We start from the raw sequence: 27,645 nt of genomic DNA, 5'->3' as shown, positions 1-27,645 counted from the left end.
ATTTTTTTTTTTCAGTTTTCATTGGCGACAAACATACATTTCAATATTGTACGGACAGTATCTGATGCTTATTTATTGCGGAGGCGACGTAAACTTATCTGCTGAGGAGGTTGGCACTGCAGCCTTCTTTGAGATCAATACTCTGTAGTAGAACCGCTTACTAAGACCTAACTAAGAGGAAGCAGCTTTTACACAATTGCCTGTAAAAATCAACTTTGTGTAAAATTGCAGCCACAAATGTTGAACAGAGCATTGAATCGCGATTGCAGTCGGTGTTATAAAATACAGTTGGGACAAGCTTATCTAAAATATTCAGCCATTAAAGATATCTGCACTTACATAAAATTTATTGGCAGAATAAATTGGTTGTGAAACTGTCTTTGGTTTCTGTACTCGGTTGTCTACGTGTCCTGAGATGATGTTGCTGATTTGGACGCGCTTCAAAGACATAACCTGTCAAACTGGAAGCACTTTGTGCTTTTAGAGCCAGCAGCAAAAAATCTCCACTCACGCTGAAAGATGCTGACCTTCCAACAACATGAATAATAACTTCTGACGAGGCTGTACTTTCAAACTTTGCAGCTTTTAGGCTTGATTAAGAGGCTATGAGCCAGCAGGCTTATTAAATTTATCTGCTTTATTTCAACAGGGCAAAGTGCAAAGGTCAGATCTGATAAAAGGCAGATCAATCTGGAGTCGCATCGACACACCGACGGACAAATCAGACGTGGCAATCGTTTTATTCCACATGTAGCACATCAGCGTTTGCTGATCAGCGGTCGTCTCATCGAGCCGCGCCACTCCTGCAGACCTGTTGCTACTGGCAACAGCAGGATGTTGGCGGAGGTAACATCGCCGGCCTTTTATAAATAATGGATTTGGCTGCAGCTTAGCTTCAGCAGGCCAAGCGTGACTCACCGCATCCATTCAGCCGTCTCGCTCGTCCCTGTGTCCATTAACTCAATGAGGTTGTATAAAAACGGGTCCTGAATGCTGACGCCGCCCGCTGCAAGATCACCGGAGAAAACTCTGGAAAAGTCCGAAAGTCTTCCATCGTCATCAGATGTACTTCAAACAATCAGTTCACTTTGCCTCATTTGTTCAACTCAGACGTTTTACCATCACCAGTTTAGATGAAAGGCCACCTTCATTTTCTTGTTTTTTTTTTGTCTCTGTTGGCTGAAGGCAAATTCTTTGTGTTTTAATACAAAAATGCTTCAAAATCTTGTTTTTTTTCTGAAGTGTGTTGTAAATAAGAGAATACGTTAAACTCATTTGAGTTTGAATTAGATTCGATGTTTTTTCAGAGAAGTTGAACGCCGTTTCAGATTTTATCACACAGCATTTCTTAGTTAAAAAGCGTGAAGTTGGAAGAAAAATGTGTATTGAAAGTAAAAAAAAAAAAAAAAACAACTAATTTTAAAGCTTGAATGCTGTTGCGAATAAACATCCACAAATTTTTGTTTGTTAGTTCAAATGAGATCTATTTTAAAGTGGCCATGGAAATGAACCTAATAGTTTAACTTATCGCACAATCCATGTGCTATTAGAGCTTTTTTCTTTGTTTTATCCCTTTTATGATCCCTACTGGTTAATCATAAAAGCCAGCAGTACATCCAGTAATATGGATGTACCAGTACATCCACATTCTCCATGTTGGCAACACTGGTATGGCTCACCAGGTGTCGTCTTCATCCAGTGGGACGATGCAGTTTCACTCGGATCTTCATGTGTTGGAGCACAGATAAACACGTGAGCTTTGAACTATGTCACAAATAAAAATGAATCACCGTGTCGAACTTCAGACTAAATACTGCGACGCTCCTTGAGGTTTACTGAGCCTAGGAATAGCTTCAGAAAACATTTTTAGGATTTTCCTGACCCGGGTTTCTCATGTTCCAGTGTTCCAAGTCAAATGAAACCCCCCCAAAGCCAAATTCTCAGTCTCTTCAGTTTTATTTGTGCAAAGCATAGATTTACAGTCATTTCAGTGCTGCTGCAGTTTAACAAAAACCTTTCTGATTACAGAAGCGAGTCGCTGTGAGTACATACGCGTTCAGTTGCAGCTGCATAGATAACAAAGGTGAGTAAAATCACAGAAGATTTGTGGTCATCATCAACGAGGAGAACAACAACACGACGCTCAGCGCAGCGAAAAAGATATTGGCCCTCTTGCAGGTTTCCTTTGATTTGCTTTCAGATGAAGACGATCCGACTTTCATTGCCAGACAATGACAGTCTGAATAGAAATAATAAAAAAAGACAATTTCAGATGTGGGGTCCGTTTTTGTGGGGAAACAGCTCTCTGGACTAACATTAGCCAATTGGAAAAAAGGTAAAAAATACAAAAGGGTTTGAAGTGGTTTAGTCAAAGTCTTGAATCACATTGAAATGTTGCGGCATGACTTTTAACGAGCCATTCGGGCTGATTTGAAGACATTCCTGCAAAAGGTGGGCACGACCAGTTGTTAGGTTTAACGTGTTTTACTGAAATGTAAAGTCCTGCCACCTGCAGAAGCCTGCAAATCTCCCACTTATTTAAGTCAGGTGTGTGGAAGAGGGGAAACACCTTCAATGTGCAGGGCGGTGGTCCCTGAGGACCGAAATGGACAAACACTGGCGTTTCTTTGCTAGTTTTCACAAATGACTAAAATCAACCACTCTTTACATTTTCCGATGTCATAAGAAAAAAAATCCTTTTTTTTTCCTTTTCTTGATGCTAAAAACTGGCAAAAATAGGGGAAATCTGTGAGGGGATGATACTTTTTCACAACGCTGCGCACCGGCAATGATGACAGGATAAAACTTTTCCATTATTTATCTTTGAATATCTTGTTTTTTCTTCTACTTGTTATTTGTTAGAGAATATTACAGTAAATATGTACAGAGTGGGTGCGTTTGTTCGGCGACCAGGGTCTAGTTACAGTTTGACCGAGGGGACCATTAAAAGCCAACCTCGAGGTCCAAATGTGTGTGTGTGTGTGATCCCACTTCAAAAACACACACACACAAAAAAAACAAAACATGGATGGAATGCATCAAGATGCTTTTCTTTTTAAATAAACAGCGACATTACAAGAGAAACAAAGGAGCAAAAGGCGATGTCTGAAACAAAAATAATAATTCGGGTTAGCTTAAAGGAAGTCTCACAAGTGATACAGACAGTGAAGATGTGCCAGTACCGTCAAAAAAAAAACAAAACAAAAACAATTAAATATCTGTCCAGTACAACCCCTTGCACATTCTGACGGTGGACATCAAGTGCATGAAATATTAAAACACATTAAAAAGTAAATATAAATACACAAGCAAAAGTACAACTAACATTTAAATAACTCCAAAGTCACAGTTCAGAAACCCTGTTTTTTTTTTTCTTTTCTTTTAATAAGCTTTTCAAAAGTGCCACAATGGCCATTCAAATCTAGTTTTCAGCTTCAGGTGTAGTGATCAGTTGCCGTCACGCTTCACAGTGCTCAGAGGTGTTGACGACAATCTCACGCCCACCAAAGTATTCGCTTATGAATATGAGGAATGAGGCGAAGCAGGAAATGACAAAGTCAATGTTTAAATCTTGATGTAGGCTATGTGTTTTCACAGAGTGGATGGTGGATTAATGGCATTGGACTATAGACCAGCAATAGCGACTGTCAGCATGTCCCAAATAAGGAACTGTTCACAAAGTGGGTAAAAGCTTTAAAATGTGAAGAAAAAGGACTATGCTAACTTTCCATAGGGAGTATTCTGTGTTAGTTTAGAGGTATAACGCAATAAAAACAGTGCTGTAGTGTGTCTCAACATTCAGGCTAATTATCTTTGTCATGATTAGCTTTTTCTTTAGCCTTTATTAAATAGTCCGATTTAAAAAGCAGTCATCTTTAAGTTGAGGAAAATGAAAGTTTTTGTTAATTTGGTCAAAAAGGTTAAAACTGCCTTAAACAGGGAAGAGGGGTGATGGTTTTCCTGATTTTACAAAGCACAGTTTGGATTTTTGATGCATTTATTCAGTTAGTATCAACTAAAACGTAGCTGTTCGGTCCATTCCCTGATTAAGCTGAAGTAGACCGAGTTCTGGAAACAGTCCAGTTTAAATTCTGTACTCAAGCACTGCAAAAAAAAAAAAAGTTGAAATGTCCAATTCTGATTTCTGAATACATCTGCAGATTTTGATGACTTAAAAAGCAAAACACTTATGGCTGTGATATTAATTTCGCAAAATGAAATGACAAATAAAAAAACAAAAAATTATTTAAACATGAAGTAATACAGATTTTCTGTTAAGTATATAAAAAAAATTTATTCACTAAAAAACAAAATATGGAAATTAAGAATGGAAACAAACTTCAACATTGTAGGAACCACGTTAAAGGGAAGCCCAGTGTGCCAATTAAACAACTAAACACAAGAAACTAAATATTGCATTTAGCTACAACACATATATAATTGGGTGTTTGGGTTCCATTGATTTAGTGCAGTGATTATATTCCTCCGGTTTCAACATTTGGATCCAGGTGTGTTAATCAGCAGAGCAATAGTCGAGGTAAACTTCAGAGACCGTTTGCCCTTTTCTGCTTTCATTTCCGTTATCAGACGCAGTACGATTTTCACCACGACTGAAAACACTGATTTTAACACGAGCGTGAACTTTTAACACGACCCAGGTCTCCAAATCGCAGAAATCTTTCCGCTACCTCCTTGTCGCTGTAAATATTTACAATGTTTACTTTAATGATTTGTGCAAAACAGGTTAGCTTTGATGCCTCGACTGCCAGCGTCATTACTCTGGGTGAAGAGTGCGATGAAGAGGCAGCGTGGCACCAGGCACTTGTGTCGACACACGAGTGACCAATCACCAGGAATCCATCGTTAAAACTAAAGAAGCAGCGCTCTGCGTAAAGCCGGCTCTAGTACGCAACTGTCAATGTGGCGTTTAGCAGCAGTGTTCATAAAAACATACTAAGGTATTTGGCTCAGGAAATGTTGTATCTATTGGTCACTTAAATAAAACAAAACACTGTTAACACTCCATACTTCTGCTTTGAGAAACAGAAAGCCCAGTTGTGAGTATGATTAGTAAGGACGTCACAAAGCAAAACTGACATAACTTTTTATGCATTCGAGTATTCACATCTTTAAAACGTCCTGGTCTGACAATGACAAACACACCCAAATAATAATAATAAAAAAAGGAAATCACAGAAAAAGTGTACAGAAAAATCTATAAATCAAGTCATAATTTCAGCCCATCATCGGTTAACAGGCTACTGGCACATTGAGCTCTATATAATATATTATAATACACTTAGCTAGCAACTGGCTGCCTCAGTGAGCAAAACTAGGCAGAGTTTTGGTTCCTTCCCATAGAGCATCTCCATCAGAGAATGATCGATACACACACATTGATGCAATGTTAACATTTCCGCTCCAGCAGTGACCCAAGTTTGCCGTTCACCTACTCAGTCTCATCATGCTAGCAGTATGGCCCAGCAGAAGCAGAGAGGACATCTGAGCGGCAATGAAGGTTAGTAGAAGTCAGTGCCTTTCCTTTTCCAGTTGGCCTTTGTGTCGCTACATTTGTAAACTTTGAGCTGCGATTGATTTGGAGGTGGCATTCAAGAGCCTGGCCGTCGGATTAAGGTTTGGCTTCGGTCAACAAAACACCAACACGAGGCAGCAGAATCCCCTCTAAAGATTGGGGAGAGTAGGTAAAGCGTGGATCTTTTCATCTTTTTTTCAGCCTTTGTGTCCTCTTGCTGACGTTTCGGCTCAATGTGTCGTCTAATCACCCGGTCGCCTGCTGCTTTAGGCGGCCCAGATCATCTTCTGCTGGAAGTAGGCGTCAAACCTGGCCTGGGCGTACTCCTGCAATACAATCAAGAGTTCGTGAACACTTGGCAATGAGCTTTGCAGTGGTCTGAGTTTTTAACGTTTTGTGGTTTGAAAGCTAAAATTGGTCCATCCCTGGTGTTTAGCAGCCTTTTTATGCCCGAACGAGACAAGCTATTTTTACAATCCTTTGATCATAAAAGAGTCAACAACTTTTTTTCAGCAGCATCCCAAACTGTTGTGCTGTTAAAAATATTCACATTTTAGCAACACCGAGAGCAGTGGGATGCAATATTTCAGTTACTTTGATATGGTGTTTGGATTCAAGGGTTTTAAAATAATTTTTCACCACTAGTTCATCACATCCTGTCCGGCTATCATGACAACCTGCTCTGAGGGATTCTGTCCTCGTCTCAACTCGAGGTGTTGACACAGAGCTCGCTGCCGTTTGCGCGTGCAAACACGCCCACGGCAATGAAAACGGCAAAACGTCGAGAAGCCAACTGTATCCCTGCGCGCTGAAAGAAAAGGCTCACCAGGTATCCGAACTCAATGGTTGACAGTCTTGCTTGGATGATGGACCACAAGCCCCAAAAGAAGTGAGATGCAAGGGAGAACCTAAACACGGGAACAAACACAGAGCGAGTTTTGCGCGACTCGGACAACGGCACTTTGGAAGCATCGTCTTCAAGCCCGTCAGGTTCAACGTTAAACTCACCTGTTGACCTCCACAAACAGCTCCTCTTTCAGCTTCATCTGGTGCTCTTCGCTCAGGTTGTCAAAGCCCTGGTCGGACTCTCGCAGGTAGCTCTCGATGAAGTGAAGCTGCCCACAGAAGACATTCACATCAGTTAGTCACCCGTCGAGAACAAAATGCGCGAGGCATAAGCGAGCTGAGGCGGACCTGCTGGGCTTTTGAAGGGTAGTTCTGGGTGTCAACTTTGAAGAAGGGAAACTCTTCGCAGGTGTAGTCGTACATCCACTCGCAGAAATGGTTGCCGATGTCAAAGCCCCTGCAACGCAAACGGACAGTGGAGTGATCTGTGGGTTAATGGCTTTGGCTTCATTAATCCGGGTCATGATAAAGAATGGATCCTCTTTGTCCTGTTTGAATTTGCAGTTTCATTCAGTTTGGTTAAAGTGCCCAGTTCACAAGAAATACATATTTCTTTATAGGATACGTCCTCTAAAGCTTTGATAGCAGATGGTGTTTACTCCTTGAAGAGTCTTAAATGATCAGAAAATGTTCATTCTGAACAGTTTTAATATCTCCAGATGTGACATCAAGATGCCCGGGTCCTGTGGCCATGACGCTTCCTCTTCTGTGTTTGACAGTTTGTCTGAGTCTTTTCACCTGATGTGTCCTGTTTGGTTTGCTGCCGCTGCGTGCATTATGATTGGCCTAATCCAATCAAATAGACATTCTTTCACAAGTCTTGCGCTTCTTTTAGCTCCAGCTTTGTAAACACAAGCTGTACTGCAGAAAGTTTTTCTTTTTTTATTTGGAAATACCAAGTTATTTACAAACGCCTTTCTAAGTGTTCCCTGATTAATGAACAGCAAAAAAAAAAAAAAAAAAAAAGCTTCTGGGACATTATTTCTAATCCGTTTCCATCCTAACTTTTTGCTAAGACGCTTGAATGCCTCCAAGCTGTTGCTTACGTGAAAGTGATGACGCACACTGACCGGTTCATGCTGCAACTTTCCGTTAATCCAACAGAGGGAGCAAAGGCATATATAATTTTAAACGTGATTGTAACAGTCGTGAAAGTTCCTTTTTGCAGAACTGCAAAGTAGACTATACTCTATTAAGTACAATTTGCTTGGGCACATGGCAGGTTTTTCAAAGTAATCTTCGAATGGTCAAAATGATTTGGGAAGTAACAGACAGTGGCCTCTTGGGTCGCAGTAGATATAATTTCCCACACCTTTTATCAGGACTGTATCCGAATTGTTTTCGTCTCAAAGTCTCCCTTTGCTCTGTTGGGAGGTGCCAAATGGGGCTGATCTCCCCTTCTGCTGTCTTTTCGAGCCAATGCCTATCAGCCAAGACCTAAAACAACCCCAAACACCCGCCCCCCCAGCGAGGGTCAGAGTGAGCGCAATGGTGGGCCAGCACCATGAGGTCATGTGTTTGCTGTGCAATATTTACAGGGGATAGGCTGAAGTTTGGTGGGAGGAGGAGGGAGTTCCCTGTGATCTACTCCATTTCCCATAAATGAGCCTCTGAGGAATTCACACGCACACACAAGGAGGTTTTCCTATCGTTACAAGGATTTCACATTGAATTCCATTCATTTCTTTCAGTAACTTCTGTAGCGTGACCCTGACCCTTACCCTGAACCTAACCAGTACCAGTTCATGCCAGGCCCTAAAAAAAGTTCTCCTTTAGATTAACAGCAGAGTAAATCCACTGCACCATCATGACTCAAAGCCACACGCAGGTCTTTCCATTCTCTCCATGCAGGGCTCCCTTAGTAATCTGCAGAGCAGTGATTACATAACAGCTGCAGTGAGGCCGAGTTACAAGCGCCAGAGTCAACAAATATTGATGAAACTACACTGCCTGATTTCTCTCTCCTCCCGCTTCGCTGTCTCTGCCTTTGGTTTTGTCCCTCTCCGCGGCAGATTGCGAGCAGAGCTCATCTCATTTCCATTGGACAGAAGGTCAAATGGGAGGAGAGTTACTGGAAGGAGGATGGGTAATTGGAGAGTTGCAGTTTGTGGGGAAAAAAGTGATTTTGTATCTTTGTTTCGCATCATTTTTGTTAAAGGGGCAGTATTATATATTTCACAGGCACAGTGACATTTCACAGAACAATCCAGTGACTATTTTACTTTAAGTTGTAATAAGTATGCTGGAAAAGTCAAAAAGGATGAATGGATGGTGTGATATTGTAACTTCCATGTTAAAAGTCTCCACAGTAAGCGACTTTTCCATATTTATACTTTATGTATTTCTTTCACATTCTACTTTAGCATCATTCCCCACACTTTAAGGATGCAACATATCTCATGTACCAGAAACATAAGAGAAGTCAAAGTAAGATCAACAATACAGCACTTCACACCAAAGCAATGGAAGACAGATCAGATATGGTATTTTATAGGCATTTTAAAGACATTTTCACTATTTATAGTGAGCTGTGTGACCGGCTGCAGTAAAGGAGAGTGAGTGGTGGAATCGTGGAAAGTCAGAACGGCCAAGATTTTGAATTTAACACCATCATCATAATGTTAAATTACAATAAATTTAACATTATCATCACAGCATGCATTTATTCGGTTCTGGATTGTTTTTTTTTTTTTTTTTGTTTTGCTTTATCGTTTGTTTTGTATTATGTTGCTCCTTTAGTACCTGTAGTTGTAGCTGCTGTATTCAAAGTCGATTAGCATCAGCTTCTGTTTGTCTGAGCTGTGGCGGCCCTTCAGGAGCAGGATGTTTCCTAAAACACCAAAAAGCAAAATTCAGTTCCTCTAAAAAGGACCAAAACAAACAGTCACACAATGGAGACAAACGGTGTGTGTGTGTGTGTCAGTGTGTTTCACCTTCTTGGCAGTCGTTGTGGCAGAACACCACTGGGGAGTGTGTGGACTCCAGCAGCAACCTGGTCACACACAAAAAAAAGAAGAGCCACTTGAATGCTAAGACGGCGAAGTGTTCATCCAGGGAAATTAACGTAGATTACCACCGTATGCCAATTTCTTTATCCGGATGTTATTTAATCATCTGTTTCTGAAAGCTTCAAGTCACTTTTCACTCGGTTCTAGGTTTCAGGATCATGTTTCCGCATGTTTGTTGAACAAAGAGTATCTGAATTATGCTCTCGTGTGCTTCTTAAATGTTTTGCTGCCCTTTTGCAACATGACATCACGACGCGCCATCAGTTGGCTCAACTGTAAAGCCGTGCATCCAACGAGTTCCACAAATTTGTGATCTCGGCAGCTTACTTTAGCGTTTCCATCTCCTGCGGCAGGTTGTAGGCAAGCATGCTGTTGAAGCGGCGCAGGTGGGACTCTCTGGTGAAGCTCAGCCTCATGACTTGGCTCAGGTACCTGGTGAAAAAAATGACATGAGCAGCTACCCCAAGACGGTTCCAGACAGCGAGATACTAATTTTAGATTGTTGAAGTGTAATTTTAGACTGGTTCTGAAATTGTTGCTGGGATTTGTTTTTGGTCTAATCTTTAAAATGTCAAATAATGTCAAAATCACAAAGTTTTAAGGCATTTTACCGAGCACTTGTCTACAAAGTTGCAAGTTTATGTAATCAAATCTATTTTACTTTTCATTTATTAGGATTGTGATACTTAAACATTTGCATTAGTAATTCATGTGGGCAAAAATCCTCACTTCTGCAATAGCTTTGCTCTGTGTAACAGGCATAATTTTCATTTTCATTTAGGATAGTTCAACAGTTTCTCTCGCTGCAGTTTTCTCATTTTCCAATATGTATCTGGAAAACTCTTTTTTTTTGTTGATGTGGAAGTTTTCACCCGAGAGGTCAAACTGCAGGATAACAGGATAAGAGAGACAAGAGCAAATTATAGGCACGTACAGGCATGAGGTGAAACAACAGCCCTCATTTCCTCAAGCAGACATAACGCTGATGTAACGTAGCAGACATTGTGAATGCGCTTCAGATGGGAAAGCTTCTCGATAAGCTGATCTATCAGTAACTTATCAGCAGTGCCACATGTTATCATGGAAAAACCCAAGTTACTGAATAACCGAACCTTTCAAAGGCCGATTAATTGAACGGTGACACACGGGCCTGAATGACTCACTTCTCCATGGTCCCAAACAGCCACTTTGGCTCCTTGTTGAAGGGCATCCTCATCCCGTGAAACCTGGCCATCTTCTGCGCCACCTCAGCGGAGATGCTGGGGTCGCTCAGCTCACAGGTGTCCAGTTTACGGCTCTGTAACGTCAAAGTTTTTCTCTGTCACAACTAAATTCACCATGAAGACAACTATAACAGGATTTCCCCCAGGTCATCATAAGCGTTTACATCTCACACCTACGTGCCTTGACGTGCTTGGCTCTGTGTCAGCACTTGCAAATTGACGAAGTAAATGTAATTAAACCACTGGTCAATCACACACACACACACACACACACACACACACGCACGCACACACCTTTTTCATCCAGCACTCCTTGAAAATACTTTCAAAGCATTTGCTTTGAAAGTTAAAGGCAAATCACAGCCAGCAAATCAACATACCGCACCAAGCTGCAGACATTAGTAAACAAAGAAAAGGTAATGCAAGAAATACTTGCACCCTAATAATAAATAACTCGGCATACTAATACATATATCATTGTCCATTTTAGATGATAATCCTTTTATTTTACTTTACTTTTCAATGTGACCAGGGCTGGCCCGGGTTCTACAGGGTCTTGAGCAGAACATTATTTAGGAGTTCCGTTTTCCTGTTAATTTTTTTTTATTTATTTAAGCTGAAATCATTCATAAATAATACTCTCATTCTCCATAAACATGTTAAAATTCTAGCCTTCATCAGGACCTTGAAGCTGCTTAGTTTGCTCTTGCCTTGGGCCGGCTGTAAATGTGAGCAGCGTTACGAACTGTTTCAAGATCCACTCGCTAATTACTTAACTGGAAGTTAAGTGAAGTGCAGAAATTACTGATATTTATTACATTTCTTTTTGTTTCCCTCTTTTTTAATACTTTGGCGTTTAAGGGTTGCCAATAATGTCTTCAAATAACACAACTTAGAATATCCTGTCAACTTTTAACATTTTTTCACACGAAAACACAGCGAGCTGCTGATGCCCATCACACCAGGCTTAGCAAGTTTTCTGGGGGAAACCCTGTTCAAGACATCCAAAATATTTCCCAGCAAAAGCATATGGGGAAAAATAAATTAAAAGAGATCCATAAACTATCAATCCTTTGAGTCGATCGACCATTTTTCTGCCTCTGTGTTTCTGTTTGCAGTTGCTCCGGCGTGAAGTCAGCTGCTGCTAGAACCTGAAACACGCTTCGTACGTTAGAGCAAAGTTTAAGTCGGATGTTTCCCACACCGACTCAGCTACAATCGGCTTTGTTTTGAGCCATACCTCAAAGTCAGTGAAGAGGAAATATTAGTTTTCTTTTCCTTGCATACAGCACCTGCTCAATGTTGTGCTCTTGCTGAAAGAGACACAGTTCTGCACCAATGCCCTCTGTGAGCATTTCTCCTCTGTGAGCTTTCCTGAAACTCCTCCAAAGAGAAATATAAAGCCACGGATTCCAAAAACTGAACAACAACCTTCATGTTACGTTAACTCATGTTTGTGCTCAGTTATGAAAAAGAATCTCAGTCCAGTGAGTTATTTATAATATTATATGCAATGTATTAAAGTTTTCATAGACGCTAAAGAGTAAAACTGTCCTGAGCAACTTGTTGAACCCGTGTGCTCTTCATAGTGTGTTGAAAACTGGAAATGGGACGTCTTTCTTTGAACAGTGGCAATTTCTCCTTTCGCCAAAAAGCTATAATTGATGCTCTCCCTACGTTCTCTGTTAGTTTCTTGGTAAGTTGACAGTTCCTCCATACTTTATCGCTGACCTGTTTCCTGTGCTCCTTGGCCTTCACGATGCTGTTAGTGTTCAAGTGAAGTTTATAAATTAGTTTGGTGACTTTCAAAAGCAATCAGATGAACGCAATCAAGCAAACATATATATAAAAATCTGAAATTGTGTTTCATTTTCCACTTTGCAATTATCCCCTACTTCGTGTTAGTCTCTTTTACCAGGACATCTTGACATAAAGCATCCATTTTGTTTGACAAGTGATAACATTTCGAATAGTTCATCACGTATCAGTACTTGGGCAACATGTTGAATCTGAACTTCTAAACTGGGCGTGTTTGAACACGTTTCCTCTGTTGGCACTAAATGCAGCTAAAAAGAGAAGCTAAATCCTCTTCCTTCACCTGACCCCTGGCAACTTTGGAGCTGATGCTAGAAATTGTCTTCTTATCAGTGCGTCAGATTCTTTCAATTCCCAGATTGTATTCAAAGGTGTGTTTATCCGTACCACTGCAGCTAAAATAGAGTAAGGCTATCCAGCGTCAGTCCAGCTTACAAAGTCACAACATTCTCTAAAAACTTCACACAAGAGACTTAAGCATGTACACTGCACTTGAAACTTCAACAGGAAACATTTTAGATCAAACTAAAGTTGCTCACTGCGTCATCATTGCTCACAACAGACAGTGTGCTGGGTGTTTGTCCTGCATTGAAATCAGCCTGTGGCGTATTCTTCTTTTCATAAATTCAGCTTGTGAAATGTGCCACAGGTTAAAGCACCAGAAGTCCCGGTTATGGCTTCTTGGTGACAGGAGAGCTGCTGATAGACTCATGTACATCATCATTTTAAAGCCAGCCTTGCAGCTCAGCAATTTCTCATTGTTTGTTTTTGTGCTGACAAAAGAAGAGTATTCAGCTGGAATCTAACTGGAAGATTTAGATTAATACCCCCAAAATCTGGCTAACGCATTGGAAGTTATTTTGTTTTTATTCCTGTTTTAGGCAATCACAGGGACTGCACATGCAAACAAAAGCGTTGTTGACTTACGGGGACGTACTGCTCCAGGCGGCCCTGAGGGAAAATGCCGTAGAGTTTCGGACCCAGCTCCCTCTCGGCCAGGATGGCGAACATCACGCTCTCCAGAACCATGGCCTCTGCTCCCTGCAACAGACAATGTAAAACTCTTCACGTCTGGGAAAGGCTCACACCAACGATTACATCTTTTAGTTCTGTAAGACGAGAGCAGCTCACTGCAATGTCACCAGATGATTATGAAACCCTGGAACCAATCAGCGGCAAAGAGCTGAACTTTTCACAATGTGCCATGATTTTCTTCAGCTGAATAAAAACACAAGTAATTCTTTTGGACCTAAACAGGAACAATCACAAGTCAGCACACAGCTCCAATTATTAAAGTTAGATACTCGTGATCCGGCTCAACATCTGGATGGACCCGGTCCGGAACCTTCTGAGACATATGAAGATAATTACAAAGTCAGCCTTCTATCAAATATGTTTCTAGGATTAAAGAGAAAATGTCCCAGTAATGTCATGACAAACTCATTCTTATATTTATCTGTAGTTGCACTAGATTTATGCACCAGTGTCTTCAGAGGTCTGCTAAGAAGTCAGACAACATCTGCAGCTGATCCAGAATGCTGCTGCTCGTCTTCTCACTAAAACTTAGGAAATAAAGCATGTCAACCCAGTTCTAGACTTAAAAATAGAACGCTTTTGTTAGTTTGCGAATCCTCAAACGGTTTTGCACCAAACACAACAAAGATCTGCTTCTGTTTTATCAACCTTTCAGACCACTTCGGTGTTCTGGCTCTAGTTTACTTTGCATCCCCAAAACCTAGAACCACACATGGAGACGAAACAGTCGTTTGATAATCTTCTAATATGAAACAAATTGCCATAAAACTGCAAAAATGCTGGAACCCACAGTTCCTCCAAATCAAGGAAAAAAAAAAGTTTTTTGTGTTGTCTTTCACTAATAACTAAAACATCAATCATTTTAGTTGTCTTTCCAATTTCACATTACTTTTCTTTATTTTATCATTGCAATGTAATGGTTTTGTGCTTGTTTGTTGTTTTTATCATGTCAAGCACTAAAAACACAAGTAACTCTCAATCCATATTTCACAAATTTGCTGAACAAATACATTTGCCCTGCCTGCATCAAGTAAAACAGAGAAACAAATTGTGAATGGTTAAAACGTTTTTATGTACTGCAAAAGTTGCTTTAAAGGACCAGGATTTGATGAGTGACATGTGAAATGCCAAAGCCTTCCCAGGGTGAAAGGCCAGCCTGAAAAGGTTTTAAAGCAGGTTTTGGAGTGGGTAACATGGATGGGTGACTCTGAAGAAAAAAAAAAATGCACTCGGCTTTGCCTGCCAGGGTGCAGAAGTGGATTAAACTCGCTCAGGACTTGGCGGTCTCGGAGGAGCAGTCACTGCTGGCGCTGCCCAAGCAGGAGGGACTGCTCAGTCTTGCTCAATCTATCTTGCAAATACACAAAAGTCTCATGCTGAGACTTCCAATCAAGAGACCAGCAGGAGCTCAAGTTTAATAAAAAGAAAGAAAAAAAATCTCACATTCCCACAGGAGTAATGTTACTTTGTGGTACAGTGCCTTGACAAAGTATTACACCAACTTTTACATTCGTCAGACTGTTACTTGTTTGACTCTCGATCTATTATGTCGAGACCTTGGCAGGTTATTAAACCAGAACAATTTAAATTTGGCAAACAATTAAAGTTGAACAGGTTCATAACTCAGCCTGGTACAGATTTGTCCTGCTGGAGAATAGCGTTGAGTATTGGAGTGAACACAACATGTCTACCCCTATAATTCAGAACTACAAATAACTTGCATATAAAAAAAGTCTAATAAACTGAACGAACAAAAGGGGTGTCGCGTACGTTTTAAAAAGTTTCTCTTGTGACACGAGAGGCTTTTATTTGCATTAAACTAGACTGAAAATGGTTCAACAGAGAGGAGGGAAGACATGCAGCAAATGTCTGAGTGTCAGGAATCATTTTAGCTTTGAGAGGTAGGAAAAACAAATGCTACATATTGACATAATATGGTTTCTTTCATGATGAGGCTTCAGGCCAAAATAGGCAAATGTTCCAGAAATATGCATAGATTTTAAATGACAATGAAAGACTTTCTTTAAACTGCAGTACGTTCATAGAAAGCATGGCATATACTTTGGTTATTATAGGAAGATGTTAGATACATGTGAGGCACAGTGAATACATCTAAAGCGACTCGACGTTTATGCAGAACAACTGATTCTGCAGCTCACCTCGTTTCCTTTGCTCAGACAATATTCCCTGTCTTACATAAGGCCTCATCTGCACAATGCTGATGGCATGCGCTTTCAAATCTCCAACGTGAATTATCCACATTACCATAATCATCTTGACACAAATACCGCCAGATGACGAACCAGCTCACAGGGAGTCTCTTGTGAAGACTCCAGTAAATAAGCTCTCTCTCTACAGAAACTAAATCTGATATCTTCTATTTCTTTTAATCAATGTTTTATACCAACGTCAAGCTAAGAGGGAAAGGTTTCTGTGGGAGCACCTCATTTAATTTACATTCATTCCATGTCGAGTAATTTAATGTCTTTATGAGCGAAGCTAATATTTAATATGTGTGTGGCTAAAGTCTTGAATACAACCATATTAAAACATGGCATGCCCCTTTGTGAATGAATTTTGTCTACAAGCTGAGGATACTCCTCTCCTTTTCTCTTGAAACTTAACCTTACTCCCACATCTGCCTCTCCATGTCTTCATTTTTCCCGTCCTGCTGTTAGACGTCATAAAAATTGATTTCCGTGCCTTGTGACAACATACTTAACTCTAGTTTTGCACCTTTTGTCACATTGTAACCACACTCTTCGTTGTATTTCACGGAATAGGCTAAAGCCAATTAATGACTCTTCGTGAAGTGGAAGGACAACAATTCACTTCATAAAAATTATAAGTCATTTGTTGAATTTAAATCAATATTTGTTCATGTCCTTATTGTGCGTTTTATTGTGGCCTCTAAAGTTTCCTTGTTAAATACATGTATTCTTTTCACAGTATAACTGTTTTTGAATATTTCCTGTTCAAAGCTGAATTTAAAAAGAAAAGTCTATTTCAAAGCAATTTCAGCAAATGACATTAAATATGTCAGCTTAAATTAACAGCTACAGATGATATTTGGAGCAGAGGTTTATGCTGCAGACCTTTAACTTTGTGGATATCCACTAAGCATCCGTCTGTTTTGGACTTCAGGAAGCAGCGAAGCCAGACTGACTGAACTCTGTTGCTCCCATATTGACCGAGTGTCTGATGCCACCACGATCCTCCATCAACCCGTTTTATTCCCCCCCCCGACATATTTTCAACGTCAACGTCGTTGGATTCATCTCACTTTCTCTAAACACGTTGAACCGTCAGCAAGGAATAAATCTGAGGCCGTCGAGGCTTCCTGCAACTCGGAGGCAAAAGAATTTCACAATTTGTAGCGACGACCTTCAACCCATGCCTTCCTGAAGCTAGACCGGAAACAAGCGCTTCCTGTAGTAAAGCCGGCATCCTCTGCTTGTGGCCCACTCATGTCATTTACCCCCTCAAAAAAACAAAAAAACTGGATCTGAAGCAGGATTTTCTCCTACTCAGTGTTTTGATTACAAATCGTTAGTCTGGCCACGCTTCGGTGCTGCTTATCCACTCTGGTCTTGGAAGGACGTTGCAGGTGAATCGAGGGCTGCCAGGAGCTGCTGCGCTGACCTCAATGCTCATTTCCCCCTACTGTGTGTGTAAGTAACCCTGTCGTGGGGTTGGTACTAAGGACCAGTCAAAACCATCTGAACGGAGCGGGAAGAACTGCGACACGTTTTTCTTCCATCAATCTGTCAAAAGTAACCGCAACCCGAATGAGAACTAAAGGGAATACTTAACACATCTTATGCTGTTACTTCTGAAGTGATCAGTTTGTGAAACCAATCTTTTGAGAATAAAATGTGAGATTTAGACAACAGGTATTCCAAGAGCATTCAGCGAATCCCTGGTAATAACTGTGGATAGGGATAATAGTTGTTCGCAAATAGATAAAAAAAAAAAACACCTCTAAAAACTTCTAATTGCTTATTTTAATATTTCAGAGATCAACTATATCTTGATGTGCATTAATACACATAATGAAAACCGTCGTAGCAGCACCGCAGAACCTAATGTCTACAGTCGTCTTCATCTCCAACAGAGCAATCCGCCAATCAGCACCAAGGAAAATAAATGGTGCTTCTTGAAAATGCCGCCAATAGCATGTGGAGCAGCATGCGCCCTGGCATTTCAGTTTCCCAACCTGCATTTTCTGTGAGATATTTTAGACACAATAAATTCTGCAAAGTGGTGAATTATTCGCAAACAATTTTTGGTATTAAAATCCATCGATGGGTTAAAACCACAAGTGCATGTCACTTTGCATATTGCGCAAAGTGACATTCAGCCTGCAGGGACGATCACAGTAGATACCAGGGACACAAGTTATCGACTGACTTAGTCTAAAACTGACATTTAATTGGTGATTGGCCATCTACTTAAAAGCTTGAGTTTTCTCCCGTCTCATGTTTCCATAATATAAAAGGCAACATTTTTCATAATATGCTGCGTTTACAAAAAAGCACATCATTGCATTTTAACAATTTTTTGTGTCAACTGTAAATAATATTGACTGCATAAACAGAAAATTGTGGTTTTCACACATTATTAAACAAAACAGGAATTTAGCTTACATTTAGAATAAACTGTAAAACCATGATATGCAATACAGGACGTGGTAAACAGGGAAAGGGTTCAATTACCTTTTGCTACCTATTAATAAGAGCAATATTTAAGTGTGTAAGAGTCTCATTTGTTTACTATCATTGGCACAAGCTCTCTGTGTCTCCATCCCTTGGGTTTTAAGAATACATGTTAGAGGCTAATGTACCGCAGTGACGTCTTCCATGCCGCTCTAATCCAGATCGGATCTACCTTGACCAGACACCATCGTCAGGGAAGCTGGACCCGGCCACTGACACAGGGTCAGTTTTGCATTAACCCAGATTAAAGTCGAAGGAAGCCACTAAGGTGAAGCAGTAATCTTTACGGAAAGACGGCCGTGTGGTAATGATCGTTAACGGACTGATGACCTCAACACGACCACATGACCAAGAGTCATGCTTGGGCTCTCCGGCATGTAGCTCAAAGGTCACAGTCACATGACGTGTTGCAAGATCGAGCATTTTCCAGGTCAGTGGGTCTGAGGTCTGCGTAAAGAAAAGCTCCTGTTGTAAATGTCGCCTTTCCTAGCAGCTTAGTGTGACTCAGAGGTTCATGAAGTCATCCTGATGGTGGAGTTCGTATACATCATATACTAACCCTGACATAAACTGTGATGTCCGTCTACATTTTCAGGGAATTGTATTAAGTTCTGTATGAGTTTGCGTAAACAACATCCATGGGTCATAAACCCTTTACTAATTTAGATCTTCAAAGTTTTAAAAACACAAGGTGTGTCTGCTGAGATGCTGAATCGGATCACATGTATAGGAACTGGGTTGCACGCGCAGCCTTTCCAGGCAACAATAGTGAAAGACATACAGAGACATGGAAAAGCAAAACATGAAAATCCTGCACAGTTGCCTTTTTTAAAGAAAACGACTAATGCAAAAAAAAGGTCTTGGATAAACCTCATTTTTTTGTATAAAAAATTATTTTTTTGGTTGAGATCTCTTTTCTCTCAGGTCCGGTCAGGTTGCTGAATTTGTCTTGTATTTTTGAAGGCAAGACTTTAAAATAATGTTTATAAACTTGTTATATTTTAGGTTTCTTTTCCCAACCCCCACTTCCCTCATTTTTTGCACATACAGCACAATATTCTGTCAGCCAATAACAAGAATTTGACAGACTTCAAAATAACCACAATTCCCACATTGTCTATGCTTAAGGGAAACCCCCCCTCCCCCCCAAAAAAACAAAAAACCCTAAACTGTAAACAAATCTGTCATGTTAAAGACATAATACAAAAAAAACTGAGAAAAAACTTGTTTCAATGTTTAAAAAATTGCAAAAAAGATATGAGAGGAAGAAGATTTTTGACAAAGAAACATTTAAAGAAAGCTGTAGATGATATATTTCAGCATAAAAAAATGCAAAAAAAAAAAAAAAGAAGAAAACCGCAAAGAAAAATTGTAAAAAGCAACAAAAACAATCACACTTCAAAAAAGGCTGCGGAACTACAAACCAAGATCACTTAAAAAATTGTAAAGAATTTCAAAAATGGGTTAAAAAATGAACCATTTTTCAGTAAAGACATATAGATGAAACTATTTTGCCTATTCTTGTGATTAAATCCCCTTATTTTTATTTAAAACTTAGCAGTCAAAGTTGCACACGTCATGAAAAGAGCCCCCCTCTTTGCTGTATGTTCTCTCTTCGTTTGACGGTAGGAAACGCCGCCGCTATGCTGTCCGACAGGGTGAACCTTTTGGACAACAAAGCCAACGTGACCGTCACAGCTAAGATGGCTTTGTGCTTCGAAATCAAGCACAACTCCATTGTTTGGGATTTTAACTGGTCGAAACAGAGCGGGGAAAAAAACAATGGGATGGATCAAAAACATTTCCCAACTTTGTTTTCAAGAGTCATGCCGTGCCAGGACGCCAGAGAAGCAGGCAGGAGGTGAATCTATTGTGGACTTACGGTGCCTTGTGAAAGTCTTCCCACCCCTTAATGCAACAGACCATCATAAAGTGCAATATTTGTGAAGTGGAAGGAAATGCCGTGTGGAACTGTCTTTTTCCCCATTTATAGCGCCACACTTGGATACTTTTTTTTACCCAAGGAACACAGAAATGATAAACAAAACACAAAACCACCAAAAGCCCCGACACAAAACGCTCGTCTCTTTCTGCCTCAGTTATTTTCACTATCTAGTTAACTTCCCATGAACTTCAAGCAGTTCTTGTTCCTGAAGAGGAAGTACATTCCCAAAGCATGATACTAAGCATGATTCACATTGCATCGTCACGTTTTCTTTGTTACATTTTGGTCTTTTCTTGGAAGAGCAACCAACTGTTCATGCGTCTTATCTGATGAACGTTGACCCAGCTCCAAATCGAGTTTGTTCACAATATAGTTCCTATTTTCAGATGATAGTATGAAAAAAAAAAAGCTCTGTAAAACAGAAAAAGCTTGAGTTGTTGTTTTACAATCTAATCCTTCTTTACGCTTTTCCGGAACATCTCCGAGTTGTCCCGCCGTGTTCCTCTGTCTTTATCATGCTGCTTTCTCGCAAATTTACGCAAAAAAAAAAAAAAGAAAATTAGTAAAGCCTTAAAAAAAAACTAGCAAAAAAAAAAAAAACATTGGATTTATTCTGGGATTAAATTATATGCAAGCTTCAGAAAGCAGTTGGTGGCACTAATGCTTTATTTCTTGGTTGCAGAATAAAGCAGATAAATACAAATGTGCAGAACACTTTCAAGTTTTTCTGTGCAAAACGTATTTAAAAGCATGTGCCATTTTCATTTCACTTCACAACTATGACGTCACCATGTCAGTCTGTCACCGGGGTCTGAATCTCCAGTGCTCGAGTGCCAGTTTCATGCAACTTCTTGACGGTCTCTGCTTCAACACAGCTGAATCAGAAGATCATGATCAGGCCTCGGCCTTTGACTGGAGTTTCAGACATCTGGTTTATTATATAAAGTCCCAATAAAATGCATTGGAGTTTGTGGTTGCAATGTGATTTTTAAAAAAAAGGGCATCAACACATTAGTGTAAGCTCAAGATATCCACTGATTTCTCTGTGAATCCCCCTGAATATTTGAATTTGACTTGTGAGCAAAAAAGAAGTAAATTCAAAGGGATTGAAACAGTTTATGGACATGCTGACACACATCAAGGAGAGGCTGGAACATCCCAGTGCGAGTTGCTCTGTTGCGGACCGTCTTTTGAGGGCAGAGAAGCACAATGTACGGCAGCACCAACATCAGTTACTTACTTGGAAGTGATTCTCTTTGTTTGACTGTCGGGAGTCCCCTTTATTACAGGACATCTATCAACAAGAGAAAAAGGAAAGAACTATCCATGAATAAAGGCGAAGCCAACCATGCAGCATCATCAACTAAAAAAACAAAACAAAAAAAAAAACCCACCCTGACCACCCCTACAGTACAAACAGTACAGTATGAGTTCAAACACACACCGAATCTTTAAACAGCTCATCTTGCTTTTCGCTATGATTCTTTTCCACATCTGGGGTGACGTGACACGTCAGCCCAGAGACAGAAACGAGAGTTCACTGTCAACAATTGAACCTTCTTCTAGTCCGTCATTGCATGTCTCCACTGCTGAGAAACCCTGTCTCCGACGCAGTCAAAGCTGGTTTAATCATTAGTAGCCGGGCACTTAAACATGGCCGTCTGTCTTCTTTAATCGTATTAGCTTTTTGATTAGATGCCGCTAATTCCTTGCTGTGAGAGGGCCGAGAGGGCTGCGGTTACCTTGGTGAAGGACGCAGTGGTCCAGCTCGTTCAGACATCCCGAGCAATAAACACTGTTTACACACCCATTAGTAATTACACAGACCCAAGTTAATAATTTAATGCAGCTCTCATTAAGTCAGCGGTCAATGTGAGCCGGGGTATAAATTGCCTTGAAAGGCAGCCGACATCTTTGTCTTGGGCGGATTTTTTTTTAATTTTTTTTATTGCAAACAGCGGGCGTTTTTTTTTTTTTTTTTTGGGGGGGGGGGGTTCTTTCTACAAATCAGAAAACGCCAGCAAGTCACTAGTCAACGTCTTAAAGTCCTGCAATCACTGGGTAAACTGCTATGATATTTCATTAAAACTGTTTACTAATAACTAATGTAGCTTGCTGGATGAACTTTCGCTCTCATACCTGATCTAGATCTTAGCGACTGAGATGTTAAAGCTCATAGGGTGATGACGATTTAAAAAAGTATTGTTGCAATACTAGAGACTGACATTTTTATTTTTTACTAATGTTGGGGGCCCCTATTAAAAACCATTCAAGATGGCGGCTGATCTTCCAGTTAGTGATTACACCAGCAAATGCCACCCTCTATTCGTCAAATTATTATAGAGGGATCAGAGAGCAACAGCTTTACCCAAGGAAGAAGACTTGTTCAAATGATTGCGGCAAAATATTCCCCTCCCAGGCCCCTGAATTTATTTTTACACAAGTCAACATCTTGTGTAAAATTGCACAAGATGTAAAGCATTCGGAAGCTAGATCGCTCTCTCTTTAGCTGAGGGATCTGCTGACGTGCAGGCATTGCCAAGACCTCCACTTTGTCCCCTACTTAAAAAATTTAAGCTGACATCTTCAAAAGTAGGAATCACAAGGCAGGGATTTAGAGCAGGGAGGGGTGGGGGGAGGTTCAGGTTGCAGCTTTTTGTTTTCCCTCCACTCTGTGTCTTCCTGGCGCTGTGCTACATGAGTGTGCGTTACATTTTTATATTAGGCTGAGATTTCAGAGATCTCATACTGTACCGTGTTTTTTGGTGGGTTCACCTGGGAACAAGAGTGCCCAAGGCACGCTCCTTTGGGAAGCCTACGGCAAAGAACACATGCATGTACAGCCATGGGGGTACATCACTATGTACAACAATGGCTAACACGCACACACACACACACACCCACGCACGCACGCACACGTGAAGGCATAACTACTACACATGCATGCATACTCTAACATAGGCATATGAGCTACAGGCGCACACACAACAGTAACCTTTGATGGTGGCACTGACACATCACACTGACCCCTGCTACACGAGTCATCTCTGAGATAAAGGCAAAACAGCTTGATGGTTTTACTTCAAAGAGGATTCAGGTACGTATTCTACATTTCGGTTGTTAATTGTGTGGAAAATAAAAAAAATAAATACAAATAAAATAAAAAAAAACTAAAAACACTGACAGAGAACTACTTTCTTAGTTTTACATCCTGGTGAGGAGTCTGACCTACTTTTTGTTTTGGCTTAAGGTTGATAGACTGAAACAACTCCCACCTGCAGGATGGCCCCATAGAGGCGCAGCAGGACGCTCCTCGGCTCGTCCCCGACCGAGCCCACGGAGTCGGGGAGGCTGCACAGAAAGAGCTTGTTGCTCAGACCACCTCTGGAGAAGAGAGAGAGAGAAAGCAGACATGGAATGAGTGTGATAGTGCTTCATAGTATTCAATGTTCATGTTTTCCCCCAGGCCTTGAAAACAGCGGTCATCAAACCACTGTTAAAAAAGAACAACCTGGACAAATCACTATTGCAGAATTACAGGCCGATCTCAAACCTCCCATTCATCAGCAAAATTATTGAAAAAACTGTGTAAACAATTAAATAGTTTCCTCATGATGACCAACTGCTTTGACTCTTTCCAATCTGGTTTTCGGGCTCACCACAGCACGGAGACTGCCCTCGTAAAAGTATTCAATGATATTCATATAAATACGGACTGTGGCAGAACCACAGTGCTGGTTCTGTTGGACCTCAGTGCAGCTTTTGACACTGTCGACCAACATATTATTGAATCGACTTGAAAGTTGGGTCGGACTCTCCGGTTCGGTGCTCGACTGGTTTGAATCTTACATAAAGAACAGGGATTTCTTTGTTTCAATTGAAAACTTCTCATCAAAGAGGTCAAAGGTCACATGTGGAGTACCCCAAGGTTCAATCTTAGGACCCCTCTTATTTAATATTTATATTCTCCCACTAGCTCAGGTTATAACAGGAAATAATATTAGCTATGATACTCAGCTCTACATTACGATGTCACCAGGTGACTCTGAACCATCCAATCACTGAATAAATGCTTAGAGCAGATAAATGTGTGGATGTGCCAAAACTTTCTCCAACTGAACAAAAATAAAACTGAAGTCATTATTTTTGGACCTAAAGAGGAACGATCTAGAGTCAATGCACAGCTTCAGTTATTACAACTAAAAACTAGCCTGGGAGTAGTGATGGACTCAGACTTGAACCTTGCGAGCCACATAAAGACAATTACAAAGTCAGCCTTCTATCACCTGAAGAACATCTCCAGGATTAGAGGACTAATGTCTCAGCCAGATCTAGAGAAACTCATTCATGCGTTTATCTTTAGTCGCATTGATTATTGTAACAGCGTCTTCACAGGCCTGTCCAACAAATCAATCAAAGAGCTGCAGCTGATCCAGAATGCTGCTGCTCGCGTTCTCACTAGAACCAGGAAAATAGAGACATAACACCAGTTTTAAAGTCCCTCCACTGGCTCCCTGTAGCTCAAAGAATAGATTTTAAAATACTGTTGTTAGTTTACAAATCACTGAATGGTTTAGCACCACAATACATCAAAGATCTGCTGTTGTTGTATCAACCTTCCAGACCTCTCAGGTCTTCTGGTTCTGGTCTGCTCTGCATCCCCAGAACCAGAACCAAGAGAGGAGAAGCAGCTTTCAGCATCTATGCACCAAAAATTTGGAACAAACTTCCAGAAAACTGTAAAACAGCAGAAACCCTGAGACTTTTTAAATCGCAAAAAAAACACCTTTTAGAATTGCTTTTGAAATGTAATATGTAACAATGTATTGTCTATTATATGTTGCATGACTTTGTGTTCTTGTGTTTATGATGTAAAGCACTTTTAAATGCCTTGCTGAAATGTGCTATACAAATAACATTTGATTGATTGATTGATTTTTTAGGTTCCCCCCTACCATTGTTAAAACAATGGCTTAGTCCAAAGTGCAGGAGGAGCAAAAGCATTCAAACGGTCTTCAACGTGTTGCCTTTGAAACCACAAAGTAAAATCTGAATATTTTTCTATATAAAGCCTGGTGCTTTAAATGTTACGTTTATTTAGGACCTGTAATTTTTGTAAGGGTGTCGCAAAGATTAGATCAGTCAGACTGAACAAAACTCTTACGTAAGCAACATTTGAATTGTAGTTTTACAGCTTAGCAGATTGATCGCTGAGAAAAACACGCGTTTGATGTGCATTACTAGTCATTTTCGTCCTGCAGCTTGAATCTGGTTTGAAAACTTTTTAAACCACATTTCACTGTAACTTTGCCGACCCCCAAAATTGGTCTCAAGAAATTCTCCTGTTTATTCCTCACCCCGCCCCGATAACGAGATGGGATTTACGCCCTTGGTTTAACGTGACCGGTTCGAACAGTGTTAGCTCCTGAGCTGCAGTAGATCTATTTATAATAGCCAGAACAGAAACCCACACATTTCCTGCGTGAGACGGAAGGAGAGCAACAGCTTGTTTTATCAGGATGTAGTGAAGGCAGACGTCTGCGCTGGCTCTGCTGCAACTTAAGTATACATTTGTAACTCTGGCTCAGCAAGCCAAGGCCTATTTGAAGCTGTAGACAAAACGGAACATCTTCATCGATTTCCCCAAAGACACGGTGCAACATGGACATCTGAAACTTCCAGAAGGAGCATCAATGTTGAATATGGTCTCTAATAAAAAAACAACAATAGTAACAAAGTTACTTGTCTTGTCTTTTTTGGAGTAAATATCTGCCTCTACGTCTGCAAATGTGGCCAAATATGGCTTCAAATTAAAGATTTAAACAAAAAAAATTTTTTTGTTTTTTAAGTAAAGAAAAGGAAACAGTATTAGGTCTCTGTGAAATTAAAGAACCAAGTCCCGTAAGTATAACATGTTGCACTCATCTTCTGGTAAGAATAAAGGTGATCAGTTTTATTTATCGGGTCATGAAGTCAACATCTGAACCAGAAATGTTCCCCTTAAGCCTCCAAAAGTCAGTTTGGATTTAAACCAAACATTTAAGCTTGATTTTTCTTTTCTTTTGCAGACTTTATGTACACCTGATTCCATCCAAACTTCACCATTCAACTCTTCTGACGATAAACTGGAAAAACTCCCATCTCCACAGCAACATCTAAAGGCACATCTGAGGTTCAATGAGGATTACTGAATGACTAATTCTACTCAATTAAACACCTGAAATTTAGAATTTACATCTGTAGAACCTTATATATATATATAATAAAAAATTGCCTAAACGTCACATCCGATAAGTTCAAATGGGGCATAATTCACTTATTTTTTTCTATATAGCTTCACATTAAGCACTGTGAGAATGAACAGCAAAAAACCCCCCAAAAACTGTTCTTAACCTACATTAGAATATTCAAATATAAATAAATAAATAAATAAAAATAAATAGTGTTTAAAGAAGATCTGGAAGGACAAATTTCAGTCATTCGCCTCACTAAATGATCCAGACGCATTCAGTCATTTTCAATCAACTCAGAGCGTCGCATGGCTCTTCTGACTCATTATTATTGGCTCATTATCACACAATAGATCCAACAGAAAACGCCCGACAGAGACGCGCGGAGCGGAGCGGACGCAATTTGCAACCTTATGACGGTGATCTCGAAGTCCTCCTCGGCCAGTCCTTTCCAGGCTCCGTGCAGAAACTCCCTGCACCACAGATAAGCCTTGCGGCGGGTCTCCGGGTCCGGCTGCTCGGGCCGCACAAGCTCCCTGGAGTCCTCCTGGGTGTCGGGCTGGACGTGCAGCGCGTTGGCGGTCACCAGGAGGCCCAGCGACATGGAGGGGGACGACGACACCCCGTTGATGAATTTGGTTTTCATGTTTGTTTATTTATTTCTTTCTATGAAGCAGCAAAGCAAGAAAAGAGAGAGAGAGAGAGAGAGAGAGAAAAACTCCGCAGTATCCGCGTTCTGGGTTGTGTCGCAGGTGGATTCAATTCGGTTATTTTCTCGAGATGCTCACGGAAAGCAAAGCCCCGTTTTTGTGATTCGGTATTTCTGCGTGGTGTCGACTTGAAAACGCCAAAGAGCGCGAATATCAAAGCGATGAGCGACGAAGCCGAGCCTGAAACTGCGGAGAATGAAACGAGGATGAGGGATGCGCAGACTATGAGAGGAAGGGGCGGGGCGCGGAGGGAGGACAAGCGGCCGCCTGTTCTGCTCTCTGATTGGTTCGAACACAACCACAACAAATCTGGCGATGCGTTCAAAGAGTGTGGGAAAATGTACAAGAAAAAAATAAACTGTGGAGCTGTTCCCTTCGATTTCTTGCTTTTAAAAATTAACGACAGGACGATGAAATACACACACACACACACACACACACACACACACACACACACACAAATCACGTGATGTTAAAAGTAAACAATTTTGCCTCATGCCAAACTTTTAGTATCTTTCCAGGTTC

At 40.6% G+C, this 27,645-nt stretch overlaps 1 protein-coding gene across 2 annotated transcripts; it reads right to left on the bottom strand.

The window, feature by feature from the left end:
- Window positions 1-1,937: 1,937 nt before the first annotated feature.
- chka (choline kinase alpha) lies at window positions 1,938-27,335 on the bottom strand. 2 transcript variants are annotated; one of them, XM_055029740.1, is made up of 12 exons: window positions 26,821-27,335; window positions 23,456-23,564; window positions 21,421-21,474; window positions 13,413-13,526; window positions 10,611-10,744; window positions 9,775-9,879; window positions 9,373-9,431; window positions 9,182-9,269; window positions 6,728-6,836; window positions 6,542-6,648; window positions 6,360-6,441; window positions 1,938-5,859 (listed from the first exon to the last, which is right to left on the bottom strand). In XM_055029740.1, exons 1-12 carry the CDS (start codon window positions 27,054-27,056, stop codon window positions 5,800-5,802), a joined length of 1,257 nt encoding a protein of 418 aa, XP_054885715.1. In that variant the 5' UTR covers window positions 27,057-27,335; the 3' UTR covers window positions 1,938-5,799. The 2 variants fall into 2 exon arrangements, with proteins under 2 accessions (XP_054885715.1, XP_054885793.1); XM_055029818.1 differs by lacking the exon at window positions 21,421-21,474.
- Between the last annotated feature and the right edge of the window lie 310 nt (window positions 27,336-27,645).

The sequence above is a fragment of the Poeciliopsis prolifica genome, unplaced genomic scaffold (genome assembly GCF_027474105.1).
Source record: "Poeciliopsis prolifica strain line A6 unplaced genomic scaffold, Auburn_PproV2 SCAFFOLD001, whole genome shotgun sequence".
Classification (NCBI taxonomy): domain Eukaryota; kingdom Metazoa; phylum Chordata; class Actinopteri; order Cyprinodontiformes; family Poeciliidae; genus Poeciliopsis; species Poeciliopsis prolifica.
Note: the sequence above shows the minus strand (reverse complement) of the source record. Positions and strands in the feature narration are given on the sequence as shown.

Coding starts and splice junctions, on each gene's coding strand:
- chka (XM_055029740.1), bottom strand. CDS start 27,056: ATGAAAACCAAATTCATCAACGGGGTGTCGTCGTCCCCCTCCATGTCG. Junction 9,432..9,774: donor CAGGAGATGGAAACGCTAAA/GTAAGCTGCCGA, acceptor GTGTGTGACCAG/GTTGCTGCTGGAGTCCACAC. Junction 9,270..9,372: donor CCACAACGACTGCCAAGAAG/GTGAAACACACT, acceptor TTGGTGTTTTAG/GAAACATCCTGCTCCTGAAG.